Source organism: Notolepis coatsorum (genome assembly GCF_963971535.1).
Source record: "Notolepis coatsorum genome assembly, chromosome: 2".
Taxonomy (NCBI): Eukaryota; Metazoa; Chordata; class Actinopteri; order Aulopiformes; family Paralepididae; genus Notolepis; species Notolepis coatsorum.
The window spans coordinates 217,936,262-217,951,982 of record NC_140166.1 but is presented as its reverse complement, the minus strand read 5'-3'; the positions used below and the strand labels follow the sequence as shown (position 1 = coordinate 217,951,982).

Below are 15,721 nucleotides of genomic sequence, written 5' to 3'. Positions count from 1 at the left end.
ATATATTATTGGTAAAAGAACACGTGTGATCACACCGTTTCTTATTTCAAATGGCTGCAGTCTATTCTTTTGAGGATATCTTCTCATAGGTGGGGAATCATCATCATGTAATCATGCGATAGCCTTTTAAAATATGAATGAAAAAAGAAATTATATATATTTAGATATAATAGAAAATCACAACAAGGATAGCTTTGACAGCAATATATATATTGTGGTGGACACTAGATGGAGGTGTCTCACTTCAGAATGGACACTAATTGAGTGACAGGAGGGAGTTGACTTAAGGGTGTGGCTGTACCTTGGTTCTGTTAGATTTGTTTGGAAGTAAAGTTCAGAGACTCGATACTCCGTCTGCTCGTCTCATTGATTCACTTCCACAATATTATATATATTTATTTATTTATTTATTTAGTCAGATACCCCAGATAACTGGACTGCATGGTAATGAGACGTGTGATAGGGCTGTGGGTGTGTATGTGTGTGGGTCACGAGCAGATAACAGTGGGTCTCATTCCCCAACATTTTCCAAAGAGTTCTCTTGGAAGACTTATCTTGGAACCGACTGAGACAGAATCAATGACAAGTTCACTCTGAGTCCTCAACGGGCTGGTAATATGTCTTAAGTGGCTCAAACGGTCGCACCTGTGATATGATCTGATATCTGCTTGGGGAATGGCATTATGTCTTAAACTCGAAAGCGCGTCCCCGTTCAGGTCATTTGCCTACAAAACAATGCCTCCAGAGCTCCTTATAAGGCAAAGTAATGACACAGCTGTGTGGAAATGGATGCGGAAGTGCCTTGCAAGTCTTGCGCAACCCATCGAAATTAGATTATATTAATGTATTGTCTTCATATATAGTACAGCTCGTGGATGTGGTACACCTGCCGCAGCGCGCGCACACACACACACACGCGTGTGCGTAGTATACTGTAGCCTACGGAGTAATGAATGAACGCAGTATAGGCTTATTATTCCATTAATGCCTACGGCGTAATGAATGAACGCAGTATAGGCTTATTATTCCATTAATGACTTGTTGCTTAGGATTTAGTAGATACTATATGCTCTGCCCTACGTACAGTATAGGTACAGTCTGTACTTATACTGTACATAGGGCAGAGGCAGAGCATATATATAGTATCTACTAAATCCTAATGAAACAAGTAACTACAATATATTAAGCCTATACTGTTCATTAGACACGTAGGCCATACTGGCGCGCACAAGACTTGTTATGGAATATTAATGCAGTCTATTTCCATGCGATTAACTTTAGTTCTTATTTATTTATTTATCCACTGTCATTTCAGTGTTGGTGTATAGGCTATATAGTGTATTTCAATATATTTATATATAATATACGTTTAATTAATTAATGATATATTCGAAGGAATGCAGTTTTATAGCAAAGGTCTGTCCCATTGTATATCAATCAATGGGATATATTGCATGTTGACCTGCATTTTTTCAAATGTATATAATTAATCATTAAAACAGATGTGTAACAAATAAGAAATACAAATTCCACAGAAGGCATTAAATAATTATTATTTTCAATCATTTCACAATAATTGCATAATTGTGTTTGAATATCGGAGTAATTCAAGTAATTATACATTTGTCCAAAATAGCTGGTTCAGATATGGTTAATCCAGCTGCCCTGTGATCAGATGAATCCATATTATTTATTTTTCCAACATCAAATGCGTAATTTCTTATCGTACAAATATTGTCATATTTATTTTAATTATGATTAAGTAATTAATTCCAAGGCGGCCTGTAGCGTTAACATGAAGGAATCACTATGAGAACACAGTCTGTCAAGTTAATACAATTTTCAATTAGTCAATGAATCATAAGTGTGCTCCTCAGCACTCTTAAATCTGCTCTCAGCCACGCTCAAATCTGATCTCAGGAACATTTGGGGAATCGCCCTACCAGCCCTAATATGTCTTAAATGGGCAGAAATCTGCCTAAGAGGACATTTTTGGTCGTAAATCCGTTCGGGAATGAGACCCAGGGACTCTTAAAGTTATCCGTGAAACGAACAACCACTAGACTGCTTACGCAGATATTTTAGGAGAGGGAAAAAATTAAACAACACAAAACATCCTTTACAGGTGGAAGTCTCAAAGAGAGAAATTAAGAAAACAAATCAAGTCCAAAAAAGAGGACTACTCTCGATAAAGAGGTATAGTATAAAAGTAAATAAGCCACAAGGGCACCTCCTAATAACGGAGTTTATATTGAAAAAAGTAAAACAATAAACCTCCACTAAGGGAGTTTATGTATAGAATAAAGCGAGTAGCCTAAACTAAGAATGACTACCATAAGAGCTAAACTCTGAATCAGAGATAGATCAGACTAAACTTCAATATAATGAGCGTGACCAAAATAACAGCCAACACTAGGAAATGAATTAGCAGTTGACACCGCGAGATCCAAACTTAAATAGACTCAAGGCATGGCCATAGCCCATAGGCACAGCTGCACTGGATCAGGTGCAATCAAGCCCACACACCTGCCGACCCATGAGGCAATCAACCACAGGGACCAGGGATTGACAGCTATCCCTCACAGAGAGGTGAAATAAAGCAAAACGATGACAGATACAGCATCAAACTGAAATAAATTCTCAATTGAGGCCCTATGTAGTTTTCTGTCTTCCAACATGGCTGCCTGTAAGATAGCAATCATTGTTTTGTACATGACAATGGAAGAGACAATGGTTGAAAAATTACGGTTGCCATGTGTTGATATATGAGAAATGTATCAACAAAAAGCTGGATTTTATAAACAAGTCACAGTAGAACAGTAATATCACGCTTGTTCAGTGTTTTACCTACTCTACCACTGCACAGAAATTACGCAGTTTCTTTTGAAAGTGGTTACCAATGGTTACAGGCAGCAAGGAAGAAAGACAGCTACACAAACATTCTGTTGCAAAGCCTCATTTGACATTCTCAAATACTTCAGAAACCACTGTGGGAGAAATCTGACATAATATTTGTCATTTTTAACAACAAAATTGTATATTGTGGTGGAACCGAACTCATCCATTATGTCGTAGACAGATCTTCATGATCGATATAGGTTTTAATAGTGGAAAAAAACACATATAAAGTACATGTAGGTTAAAGGAACACGCCAACATTTTGGGAAATTAGCTTACCGTCTTGAAATGAATGGAAGCGGACAGTGCTGGTTAGCCTTCGGGAGAGGTGTTAGTTGGACAATGCCTAGGCTAACCGGCACTGCCCGCTTCCATTCATTGTGCTAATCTAGGCTAATGTGCAGCCAGATAGCTTTCTACTGAACGCAGAGAGGAAACTGGTATCTATCTTTTTGTCTCTCTCTGGAGAAGATGGTAGGCTAATTTCCCAAAATGTTGGTGTGTTCCTTTAATGAGCTTGGCTAGGAGGAGTGCTCTCATCATGGCCGCTGGGAGACAAGGGAACACTGAGCTTAAGAGTAGAGAGGGGTGGGGGCTCTCTGTTTGGGGCAACCAAAAGGGATTCCTCAACAATATCATAATTCACAATTAAAAAATAAATCACAATACAATGGATGGACTGCATAAATGGAAAATGGACTGCATTCATATAACAGCTTTTATCCAAAGTGCTTTACAACTTATGCCTCACATTCACTCACACATTTACACACTGACGGCGGAGGCGACCATGCAAGGTGCCGACCTGCTCATCTGGAGCAGTTAGGGGTTAAGTGTATTTGCTCAAGAACACTTTGACACGCTGAGCCGGAATTGAACCGGGAACCTTCTGATTACCAGACGACCGCTCTACCTCCTGAGCCACTGTCGCCCCCAATAACACAGAGAGACTACAAACAGTAAATATTGATATACTGCAGACTAGACCTCCACACCTGATCCCTCCATCCATCCCTCCATCCATCCATCCATCCATCCCTACCTTGATGAGAGGGATAGTGGCGGCGATGGCAGCAGCAGTAACGACAGCAGCTGTGTTGGCTCCATGGCCAGGACCTGGGTCTAACAACTGAGACCTGGGAGGATTAAAAACACACATAATCGAGATGAAGCTAAACTGAGATGAAGTTGAACGCTACGCAAATGGGGGAACGAGGGATGGATGGAGGGCAGGGGCGTATCTAGACCAAGCAATGTACTGGGGCACAGGGGGGCACTTAGGGATGTGACATATTTTTTTGCCGGTTTTGCCCGGTTTTTTGGGGCGAAAATGGGCAGATTTTGTAACTATTTTATTTGTAACTTTATTTCGGTTTTAGGGTTAGGGTTAGGTTAGATGCATCCATCTGTATGGAGAATGGGAGGGGTTTGTCTGATGTTAAGGTCTTGAGAACATTACCCACTGCCTTTGGAGCAACGATGTCTTTGACCAGAGCCTCTGCCTTTGTTCTTCCTAAAGTAATTTTCTTCACTATTTTTCATGTAGAATCTTTTGATTGAGCTTGTTTTCATTTAGATGCCTTTATTTCATATTCGACACAGATGGTAGGCTATATATAGCAAATTTTGTTTGGTTTTCAGTTTTCAATCCATAATAAGTTAACAGACAAAATAAGTACACAACCACATTATTTCAACCTAATAAAACTATGTTTATTGTCATTGTTTTAAGAAAACAAGGTGACTTGGTAATACTCACATTTTGAGTAAAAAGAATCCCACTGGTCACAATGGTGACCATAATAATGTTTTTGTTATAAGGCTCTGAAAATGTTACTGAATGATGTATCAATGTATTTCCAGCTAAATTGAAATAATAAAGGGTCTCAATTAAATATGTGTAGTGTCACATGACCAGAACACAGCTCAGTCGTCGCAAGGTTTAACTGAGGCTAACGTTAACATGATGGCACACCCTCCTCCAATCCTTCCACCGGAGCAAGGCCAGAGAGAGAGAGGAGAGGAGAGGAGAGGAGAGGAGAGAGAGAGAGAGAGAGAGAGAGAGAGAGAGAGAGAGAGAGAGAGAGAGAGAGAGAGAGAGAGAGAGAGAGAGAGAGAGGGGAGAGAGGAGAGAGAGGAGAGAGAGGATGGGAGAGAGAGAGAGAAAGAGAGAGAGGATGGGAGAGAGAGAGAGAAAGAGAGAGAGAGAGAGAGGAGAGAGAGAGGAGAGAGAGAGGAGAGAGAGAGAGAGAGGGAGAGAGAGAAAGACGTTCAAGTTAACATGCAGCCCCATGTGTAGAAAAATAAACAGCTGCCTACCTGTCGCAGTGAGATCCCTGGCCCTGTTTTGCTTTACTGAGCTCTGTTATCTGGGGGCTGTAGTTGGTCCCTTTAAGCTGCACACCGGAGCATCTTTTAATCCAGCTGTTTGCTGTTCTCTGATATTTTCGGACATTTCGTTGATGCGTCGCTCGACACTTCGAGCTGACATGGGGATATCTTTTATCCTTGATTTGATTGTCTCTTTGTTTGGCAAGCCTTCAAACAAAACATCTGAGCTACACAGAAAAGCCTCCTTGATAGAGTTCGCCATCAGTGAATGGCTTTCCACATTTCGCAATGCAATGAGCAATGCGATAGCTTGCTTCAGTTGCGTGGTTTTTAGCAGTCGTGAACACTTTGAGGGTGCTGGCTTGCTTCCCCTGGCCACGGCACGTTTAATCGATTCTGCCTGATCCGCCTGATCTTTGAAACTTTTTTGATGCTTCGTCTCAAAATGGCGTTTCACACCTGACGTTCGGCAAACTACATTTTCTAAACATAAGTACACACAGCACGGTCCTTCTGACACACAAACCCGTAGTCGTCTGTCCACGAGGGCTGGAATGCCCGAATTTCCTTTGCTTTAACTTTCTTAGCGGGGGTTGCCATCATGACAGAATGCAACCTCAGCACTGTGTGATTACCTGTGAACTGCGGGAGGCCTGCTGACAGCTGAGCACCATGGGATGTACCATGTATTAGCTGTCATAGGGGTGTGCAAAGCAGTCAACTTACAAAAAAGAGCCTGTTGGAGGATTTCAACAAGATAAATGCGACAACAGTGCAAAATATTTCACTATAATATTTCAAAGCGAAGTAAATTTTATAATAATAATAATAATAAAATAATAATTATTATTATTTTTCTGGGGACATTTTTACTGGGGCACAACTGATCAATACGTAAAAGTGGTCTAAATACGCCGATGATGGAGGGAGGGAGATAATGGGGGGGGGGGGGGGGAGTGAGAGACAGAGAATAGGGGAGAGAGATGGAAAGTGTATAAGAAAGAAGAAAGGAGAGAGTGAAAGGAAGAAGAGAGAAAGGAGAGAGAAAAAGCGATAATCATAGCAGGGCTTACTATATAATATAATAACATGGCTTACTATATATAATATAATAACATGGCTTATATGTAATATAATAACAGGGCTTACTAGGTAATATAATAACAGGGCTTACTATATAATATAATAACAGGGCTTACCATGTAATATAATAACAGGGCTTACTATGTAATATAATAACAGGGCTTACTATGTAATATAATAACAGAGCTTACTATATAATATAATAACAGGGCTTACTATGTAATATAATAACAGAGCAGCTTACTATAATACAATAACAGAGCGTACTATATAATATAATAACAGGGCTTACTATGTAATATAATAACAGAGCGTAATATAATAACAGGGCTTACTATGTAATATAATAACAGGGCTTACTATGTAATATAATAACAGGGCTTACTATATAATATAATAACAGGGCTTACTATGTAATATAATAACAGGGCTTACTATGTAATATAATAACAGGGCTTACTATGTAATATAATAACAGAGCTTACTATGTAATATAATAACATAACCCGTTGACCTATATAACACTCACCTCTGCTTGAGAGCAGCCAGCGCAGCTCCTCTTCCTCCTGCAGCATAGTGGCAGATCAACAGGTCAAGGCCTGTCAATCACAGAGTCAGGTTTTAATCAGCAGGGACACTTACAGTACATGTACATACAACTGATGACCTAGTGATTCCATGCAAGAAAAACATAGCTGCCCATAGACGATTGGGCATTATATAATAATCTACTTGTTAAATACCTATTTTACAATTTTGACAAGCTTGAAGGGGATGCTCGATAGACAATGAATTGGGCGATAAGATGAAAAGGTTTTGTGTGTGAGCTCACACACCCGAGGTCTGTTCAGAGAATGGACCTAGAATAAACAGAAAGAAGCATTTTGTATAAAAGTATTCTGTACTTCTGTATGACAACTATTAAAGAAACTTGAACTTGAACTTGAAACTTGAATATACCTAATTTGGGTGTAAGAGCTACACAATCACTTTATGGCCTTGGCAAGTCAAAGCCCATTCGTTATCTATGGAGCAGCCCCAGGTTTTACATCCCAGTGACATCACAGATTGGATGGTTCTCTTTCTGATTTCTAGCTTTAGGAGAGATGAGTGGTGCATGTTCACAAATACTGACTGAACTGTCCTGGGACACAGGAAGAACATACTGACATAACTGTCCTGGGGCACAGGAAGAACATACTGACTGAACTGTCCTGGGGCACAGGAAGAACATACTGACAGAACTGTCCTGGGACACAGGAAGAACATACTGACAGAACTGTCCTGGGACACAGGAAGAACATACTGACAGAACTGTCCTGGGACACAGGAAGAATATACTGACTGAACTGTCCTGGGACACAGGAAGAACATACTGACTGAACTGTCCTGGGACACAGGAAGATCATACTGACTGAACTGTCCTGGGGCACAGGAAGAACATACTGACTGAACTGTCCTGGGGCACAGGAAGAACATACTGACAGAACTGTCCTGGGACACAGGAAGAATATACTGACTGAACTGTCCTGGGGGCTGGGACACAGGAAGAACATACTGACTGAACTGTCCTGGGGCACAGGAAGAACATACTGATAGAACTGTCCTGGGACACAGGAAGAACACATGTGGATTCCTCTTTAATAGTGACCTTACCCTGGTCACTGCTGCTGCCTGTTGGCTGACCCCAGGTCTGTCTCTCAGGAATCCCCTCTCCATCTTTACTCAGATCCTGAGGAGAAACGTGACAGAAGCAGCATCCATGGTTTTTCATTCATTCATCCTTCAAGAACACACTGATGACTGCATTGAAGAGTGAACCAATAAGACCTGACTAATGTCAATTATGACCTATTAACAATACTGTATTTCACAAATAAGACCTATTAACAATACTGTATTTCACAAATAAGACCTATTAACAATACTGTATTTCACAAATAAGACCTATTAACAAGAATGTATTTTACAAATAAGACCTATTAACAAGAGTGTATTTCACAAATAAGACCTATTAACAATTGTGTATTTCACAAATAAGACCTATTAACACGAGTGTATTTCACAAATAAGACCTATTAACAATACTGTATTTCACAAATAAGACCTATTAACAAGAATGTATTTCACAAATAAGACCTATTAACAATACTGTATTTCACAAATAAGACCCATTAAAAATACTGTATTTCACAAATAAGACCTGTATTTCACACTGACTTACTTGACTTAAGCCTTTGCACTCTCTGTGGAGCATAGGCCACTGACGATTTCTTTCCATGTTGCGCGGTTTTTGGCCTCCCGAACGATGTTGTGCCATCCCAGTCCAGCCTCTTTCATTTCCCCTTCCCAAGAACGGCGCCAGGTGTTTCGAGGCCTGCCGCGTTTCCTCTTTCCAGGTGGGTTCCATCGTAGGGCTTGCCCTACACAATACCTATTAACAAGAGTATTTCACACACAATACCTATTAACAAGAGTGTATTTCACAAATAAGACCTATTAACAAGAGTGTATTTCACACACATAAGACATATTAACAAGAGTGTATTTCACAAATAAGACCAATTAACAATACTGAATTTCACACATAAGACCAATTAACAAGGTCATGTATTTCACAAATAAGACCTATTAACAAGGCCATGTATTTCACAAATAAGACCTATTAACAAGGCCATGTATTTCACAAATAAGACCTATTAACAAGACAATGTATTTCACAAATAAGACCTATTAACAAGACGATGTATTTCACACATAAGACATATTAAGAAGGTCTTATGTAATGAACTTATGTATGAACCTCCAAATGCTTTTAAAGAATTTCACAGCTGAGCTATCCAAGCTGAAAGTGTGGTTTGATGCAAATAAATTATCATTAAATGTAAAAAATATATATATTCATGATATTTGGTAAATGTGATATACATGAAAACACACCGGTTGAACTAATGATTGATAGTATTAAACTGGAAAGGGTATTTGAGAATACATTTATGGGTGTAATAATAGACCACAAACTCAACTGGAAACCTCAAGTCAAATATGTCAGGACTAAATTGGCATGGAGTGTTGGTGTTTTATGTAAGATAAGACACATTCTAAACCAAAAAACACTGTATACACTGTACTGTACACTCTTCCTACCATATATGAACTACTGTGCGGAGGTGTGGGGTAATACCTACAAAAGCACTCTACAGCCAATAGGCACCATGCAAAAAAAGCAATAAGAATAATCAACAATGTAGGATATTATGAACACACCAATAACTTATTTATAAAGCTACAAACATTGAAATGTATGGACCTAGTTGAATTCAAAACTGCCCTCATTGTATATAAAGCCAGATACAAACTAATCCCAGGCAACATTAAAAAATGGTACAGAGACAGGGAAGGAGAATATAACTTAAGAGGGAGAGGGAATCTTAAACCACCAATGGTACACACTACGCTGAAAAGCATGTGCATATCTGTTTGTGGAGTGAAGTTGTGGAATAATTTACCTGAATACATCAAACTGAGTAAACATATGGCACAATTTAAAAAGAAGCTTAAAAAATACACATTAGAGAAATACAGAAATGAGTAATGAGGATAAACAAAGTTATGTTAATTTGTGTTATGTAGTGCTGTACTGTATTCACTGCTGTCAAGTGAATCAAGTTTTTTTCTTTTCGTACTATAAGTAAAAGTATATTCTATATTGTATTATACAAAATTATGTTATATCTAGTAAAATGAATGGAAGAACAAATGTAAATGTAAGGGGGTAGGGATCAATAAGCTTAGCTTCCCTCTACTCCTTTTTTGGACATGTCTGCTAACTAAATACATTACTCTTGACTTTTTGTTTATAATTCCTTTTTTAATGTTTTTTTAATTTTTTTTAAATTTGGTTGTTGTTATGATTGTTCTGTTTGACAGAGCTAGATACCGTGATTTGTTTGGAGGAATATGGAGAATACATGTTCAAAAATAAACGTTTTCATTCATTCATTCATTCATTCATTCATTCATTCATTCATTCATTCATTCATTCATTCATTTATTCATTCATTCATACGTATGTACTTCACAAATAAGCAGTTGTAATCATTCTGAGAGGAGAATACAATACATCCACATGGTGTTGGTACCGTGTTCTCTTTCCTTGGTCCAGGCTTCGTCACAACCTTGTTTTTATGCACTTTAGTTCCTTCTGTGATATGCATGGAGAAAAACAAATTGCCTGTTTAAAACAATGTACAGTAACAACAACGTAGGTCTAATACATAAGTCCTGAAGTATCCATGTGATACAAACAAATGCATCCCTACTTCCTAGGCTATATTTTCGTGTATGCTTATTTATCTTGAAAAGGCTTCTGGGCAAACATGCTTTTTGTCAGCAATACAATGCTGCACAGACACTCACACAGTGCCACACATTTACACCAGGGAGCTGTCCAGAAACAGCCTTTCACTGTTGTCACTGGCAGAGCAAAGCCATTTGGGATTAAAATGCCTTAAGGGCACCTCAACTGTAATAGTCTGGGTGGTGTGTGTGTGTGTGTGTGTGTGTGTGTGTGTGTGTGTGTGTGTGTGTGTGTGTGTGTGTGTGTGTGTGTGTGTGTGTGTGTGTGTGTGTGTGTGTGTGTGTGTGTGTGTGTGTGTGTGTGTGTGTGTGTGTGTGTGTGTGTGTGTGTGTGCGTGCGTGCGTGCGTGCGTGCGTGCGTGCGTGCGTGCGTGCGTGCGTGCGTGCGTGCGTGCGTGCGTGCGTGCGTGCGTGCGTGCGTGCGTGCGTGCGTGCGTGCGTGCGTGCGTGCGTGCGTGCGTGCGTGCGTGCGTGCGTGCGTGCGTGCGTGCGTGCGTGCGTGCGTGCGTGCGTGCGTGCGTGCGTGCGTGCGTGCGTGCGTGCGTGCGTGCGTGCGTGCGTGCGTGCGTGCGTGCGTGCGTGCGTGCGTGCGTGTGTGTGTGAGAGAATCGACTCTTGACAAACCACCTTTGCCTCAGGTTAAAGGTTAAGGCTATAGTGTGTATGGTTATGGTCAGAGTAAGGGGCTAGTAGGGGATGAATTTGAGTCCTCACATAGTATAGTTTTCCGGTAACATCCGGTAACATTTAGAATTGATTTCAAGGTCCTCCTCCTTATAAAGCACTAAATGGAACAGGACCAAGCTACATTGCAAATTCTCTAGTCAATTATGTGCCTCCTAGAACATTGCGATCATCTATACTGGTCTATTGAAGGTTCCAAGCCACAGTCTAAGGAAAATCGGGGATGCAGCCTTTGCAAACTATGCACCAAAGTTATGGAACACACTACCTATGGACATTAGGGAAGCTAGATATCTTAATATTTTCAAAAATAAGCAAAAAATTTACCTCTTCACCATAGCCTTCTAATACACTTCGCTGTACTGTAGCACTATTTTACTCTGTCCATTCTATTGCATAATTATACAATCTATTCTATTCTACTATTCTATTTTTGCACTGTATTATTTTACTCTGTCTATTGCTTTTTATTACAGGTTCAAAACTGTCAGGTTTTTATTGCACTGGGCTACAGTTTTCTGTCTATTGTTTATTACAGGTTCAAAACTGTCGGGTATTGAACTGTGTGTGTATCGAGCAGAAGAGACTGTCATGAGCAGGAGACTACTGTCTGATATGGCTTGCCTTAAAATGTGCATTGTGGTGTCAGGCAGAAGAGAAGACTGTTATGTTTTGAACTATGGATACAGAACAAAGGTTTGGGACGGCTTTGAACTGTTGAAACAGTAATTCAGAACAGTTTCACCATTGTACGACTTTGAACTATTTTATTGCACTGTAAAATATATATATATCTTTTTTATCTATTCTATTCTACAATTCTATTGCACTGCACTATTGCACTATTTTACTCTGTCTATTTTATCTTGCTCCTTTTATTATTGTCTATTTAAAACTGAATCAAACCTTAACACATTGGTCGCAAAAACGGCTTACAACGTGTTTGCCTGCCATGCGTTGAACGCCAAGAACGGCGAAAGCCGTTTTTGAAATCAATATTTCATTTTTTCGCTATGGCATTCATAATTCATCCAGCCAACCTGCAGTGGGACCCTGAATGAGATTGCAACGTCTCAATACCGCCGCCTGGTGGATGGTTGGGCGAGTTACACTCTCAAAACCGGAAGTTGTGATCGGTGCGTCGAGGAAATCCCTCCGGCAGTAATATCTTGCTACGGGACTACAGACAAACACTGGCGTGCATTTGGATCAGTTCCATAACGCAATAATCGATATGATTTCTGCGTTTATTGCGCCATACAAACCGGAAATGGATCTAGGCGATCAGCGTCAAATAATTGGGATCTTTTTCTTCCAGTCTCATGGTAAGAGGACTGTAACGTTATTTTCAGCCCGATTGTGCGTTTCTTTGTTTGCAAACAGTCTGATCAATATATCAACCCATACTACATAAAGCCGTTACTGACGATAAAGGAATTATAGACGACCCCCGCCCCCCTTTCCTCCACGCATGATGAAGCATAATGTATACCGATCGTATACATTTGAATTTTTTAATATAACGTGTATAGGAAAGAAACGGCAATCGATAATCTATCATAATGCGTTTGGGCCTATAACTAGCGTTTCTGGAATGACAGCAGAAAAGCTTATAAACATACTTATATTCAAGACGGTATTAACACAACAATCTATGAATGAAAAAATATAACGTTCCCACATCCGGAACGATAGATAATCGATGTTGAATGGGCCATAGTAATGTCAATAATAATACAATTTAAAAAGTTATAGCCATGCAAAGAAGGTAAACATCTCCATAGGCTTTCAACGGTGGCAGACTGGGTACTTTGATGGGTACTTTGATGGGTACAATGGCTGGCAGTCAATGTGTTAAACTAGGTGGCCTGTTCGGATGTTAAAAACTGTGATTTTATATGTCTGCACTTTATGTGCTCATTTTATGCCTGTGCTAAAAAAATAAAAAGTTATTGTTATTATTATTATTATTATTATTATTATTATTATTATTATTATTATTATTATTATTATTATTATTATTATTATTATTATTATTATTATTATTATTATTATTATTATTATTATTATTATTATTATTATTATTATTATTATAGTAAAACAAATCTGTGTTTGTATGTGTGTGTGTCATCATCACTCCTAATGTACAGTCTCCTCCCCATCATATGTATATAATCTCTGTTAGGATTTATGGGTAACAGTACTGTATATTTGCATATCGTATATGTCACAAATGTAACAGTACTATATACCTGTAATTGTATGTCATGTATCCCTATGTCATAAATGGCATGATGTCACGTATGTTTTGTATGTCATAAATGTCACTATGAATTGAAAATGGGGGACCCTGATGTAAACAAGACAAACGTCTTTTTCGGTCTGCATCCCCTTAACAATTGTGTGTATTGAGCCGTACTGTATTGTACCCATTCTGCAATCTGTTAAATAAAGTTTTCATTAATTCATTAATTCATCACCTGAATGCGACACTGATGCTGCAGGCAGGTTGGCCCTGAGAGGAGGAGTGATGCGAGGATTCTTCTTCTGTGGTTGCCTGGTCTGTCTCAGCGTTTCCATCGGTGTTATCTGGTTGTCAGAAGTAGATTGATTGATTGATTGATTGATTGAAAACTTTATTAACAGATTGCAGAATGGGTACAGTACAGTACAGCTCAATACATACAATTGTTAAGGGGATGCAGACCAGAAAAAGACTTTAGTCTTGTTTACATCAGGGTCCCCCATTTTCAATTAATCATAACATATATGACATACACGACATACAGATAGACAGTACTGCTACATCTATACATTTATGACATACCAGATTTGCAAATACAGTACTGTTTGTGATACAAAAAAAGTCTAGAAAAGAGAGTATATACATTTGACGTAGAAACTGTACATTGGAGGGGAGGTTGGGTAGGTGGGGTGGGGGGGGTAGGTGGGGTGGGGATGGGTGGGGGGGGGGGGACTGTACATTGGAGGTGGTTGGGTCGATGGTGTGGGGGGAGGTTGGGTAGGAGGGGTGGGTGGGGGACACTGTACAAGCAAAACTGTACATTGGAATATTGACGAAACCATACTTGGTAATTTACTGTACATTGGAGGGGGTTAGGACATTTACAGGGGCCAGTTTCGAATTGCAGTCTCCCGTAGGTGTTCTTTGAGAGTGGTTTTGAAAGTGGGTAGTGATTCACATTCCTTTACAGCTTTGGGTAGGGCGTTCCACATTGATGTGGCATAATTGCGAAACGTGTTTAGTCCCTTTTTTGAGCCGAATCTGGGTTTAACATGATTTGTGGAGCTCCCTCTGGTGTTGTGATCGTGGTATTCACTGACCTTTGGGAAGTATTTTGACATGTACATGCCTGGGTACCTTGGTTGTGTAGTGTATCTTGTAGACCAGGCCCATTGCAAGTTGCTGTACTCTACTCTAAGCCATCCTATGGTTGTCAAAGTGGGCAGGGGTGAGGTGGGTTCTAGGAGTAAGGTCAAGCAGTAGTCTGACCAGTTTGTTTTGAGATGTTTGTAATTTTGTTTTTAGCGCCTTTGAGGTGCTTTAGTACCATGAGGTGCAAGTATAGTCGTAGTACCCTTGAATGAGTGCTCCTGCCAGAGTCTTCAGGGTATTCTTGTTTACCAGAGAGGAGATCCGGTACAAGAATCTAGTTCGTTAGTTGACTTTTTTTATTACCTTGGATGCCATTTTGTCACATGATCTGTTGCTGCTGCTGCTGTAGTTGTTGTTGTGGTTGTTGTGGTTGTTGTGGTTGTTGTTGTTGTTGTTGTTGTTGTTGTTGGTGGAGCATCTGGTAATCTCTTAGCCGTTATGTTCTGGACTGTGTCTGCTTTGCTGGATATAACGGAAGACACCGGGTTGATAGATTTCATTACTATAATCATTAATATCTAAGCTCTTCTATCTAAACTCCTCTGGTCCCCGCTTTGGAATGTGACTGTGGGGTCCTGTGACCAGGCTACAAATAGATCTTGACCACTGGGTACTGCAGACTCTTCCAATTCCCCTAAAATAATCATAGGAACATGCAGTTTAGATTGCCACATAGATTTGCCCAATAGATTACTTCATTAATATATCATGTTTAATTAATATCTTACATAGAACCAGAGAAGCATGCAATATATTTGTCTTATTCTCCCTAATTAAAAGGTTACATTCTGCCCGGTCAGACTTCCCAGATCAGGCACTCAAGAATATAAATAGACCTAATGACCTGCAGGTTGGTCACAGCCTGGTGAAGAGCTGACTTGGCACTAAGCAGAAAGCCAGGATATATGTTGTTATCTAAATAGATTATCCAATCCCTATCAAATTAACACTTAGAACTGATAGATAGAA

The 15,721-nt window shown here is 39.6% G+C and overlaps 1 protein-coding gene across 1 annotated transcript in view; it reads right to left on the bottom strand.

Annotated features, from left to right (window-relative positions):
- The window catches only part of LOC311248884 (uncharacterized protein), a gene marked incomplete at both ends in the record, with an annotated part of 89,740 nt that overhangs the window by 14,491 nt on the left and 59,528 nt on the right, over positions 1 to 15,721 (bottom strand). Inside the window, 3 exons of the mRNA XM_084338113.1 lie at positions 3,941 to 4,034; positions 6,842 to 6,911; positions 7,969 to 8,044. Coding sequence (XP_084194239.1) covers positions 3,941 to 4,034; positions 6,842 to 6,911; positions 7,969 to 8,044 — 240 coding nt within the window. The remainder of the gene's footprint in view (positions 1 to 3,940; positions 4,035 to 6,841; positions 6,912 to 7,968; positions 8,045 to 15,721) is intronic.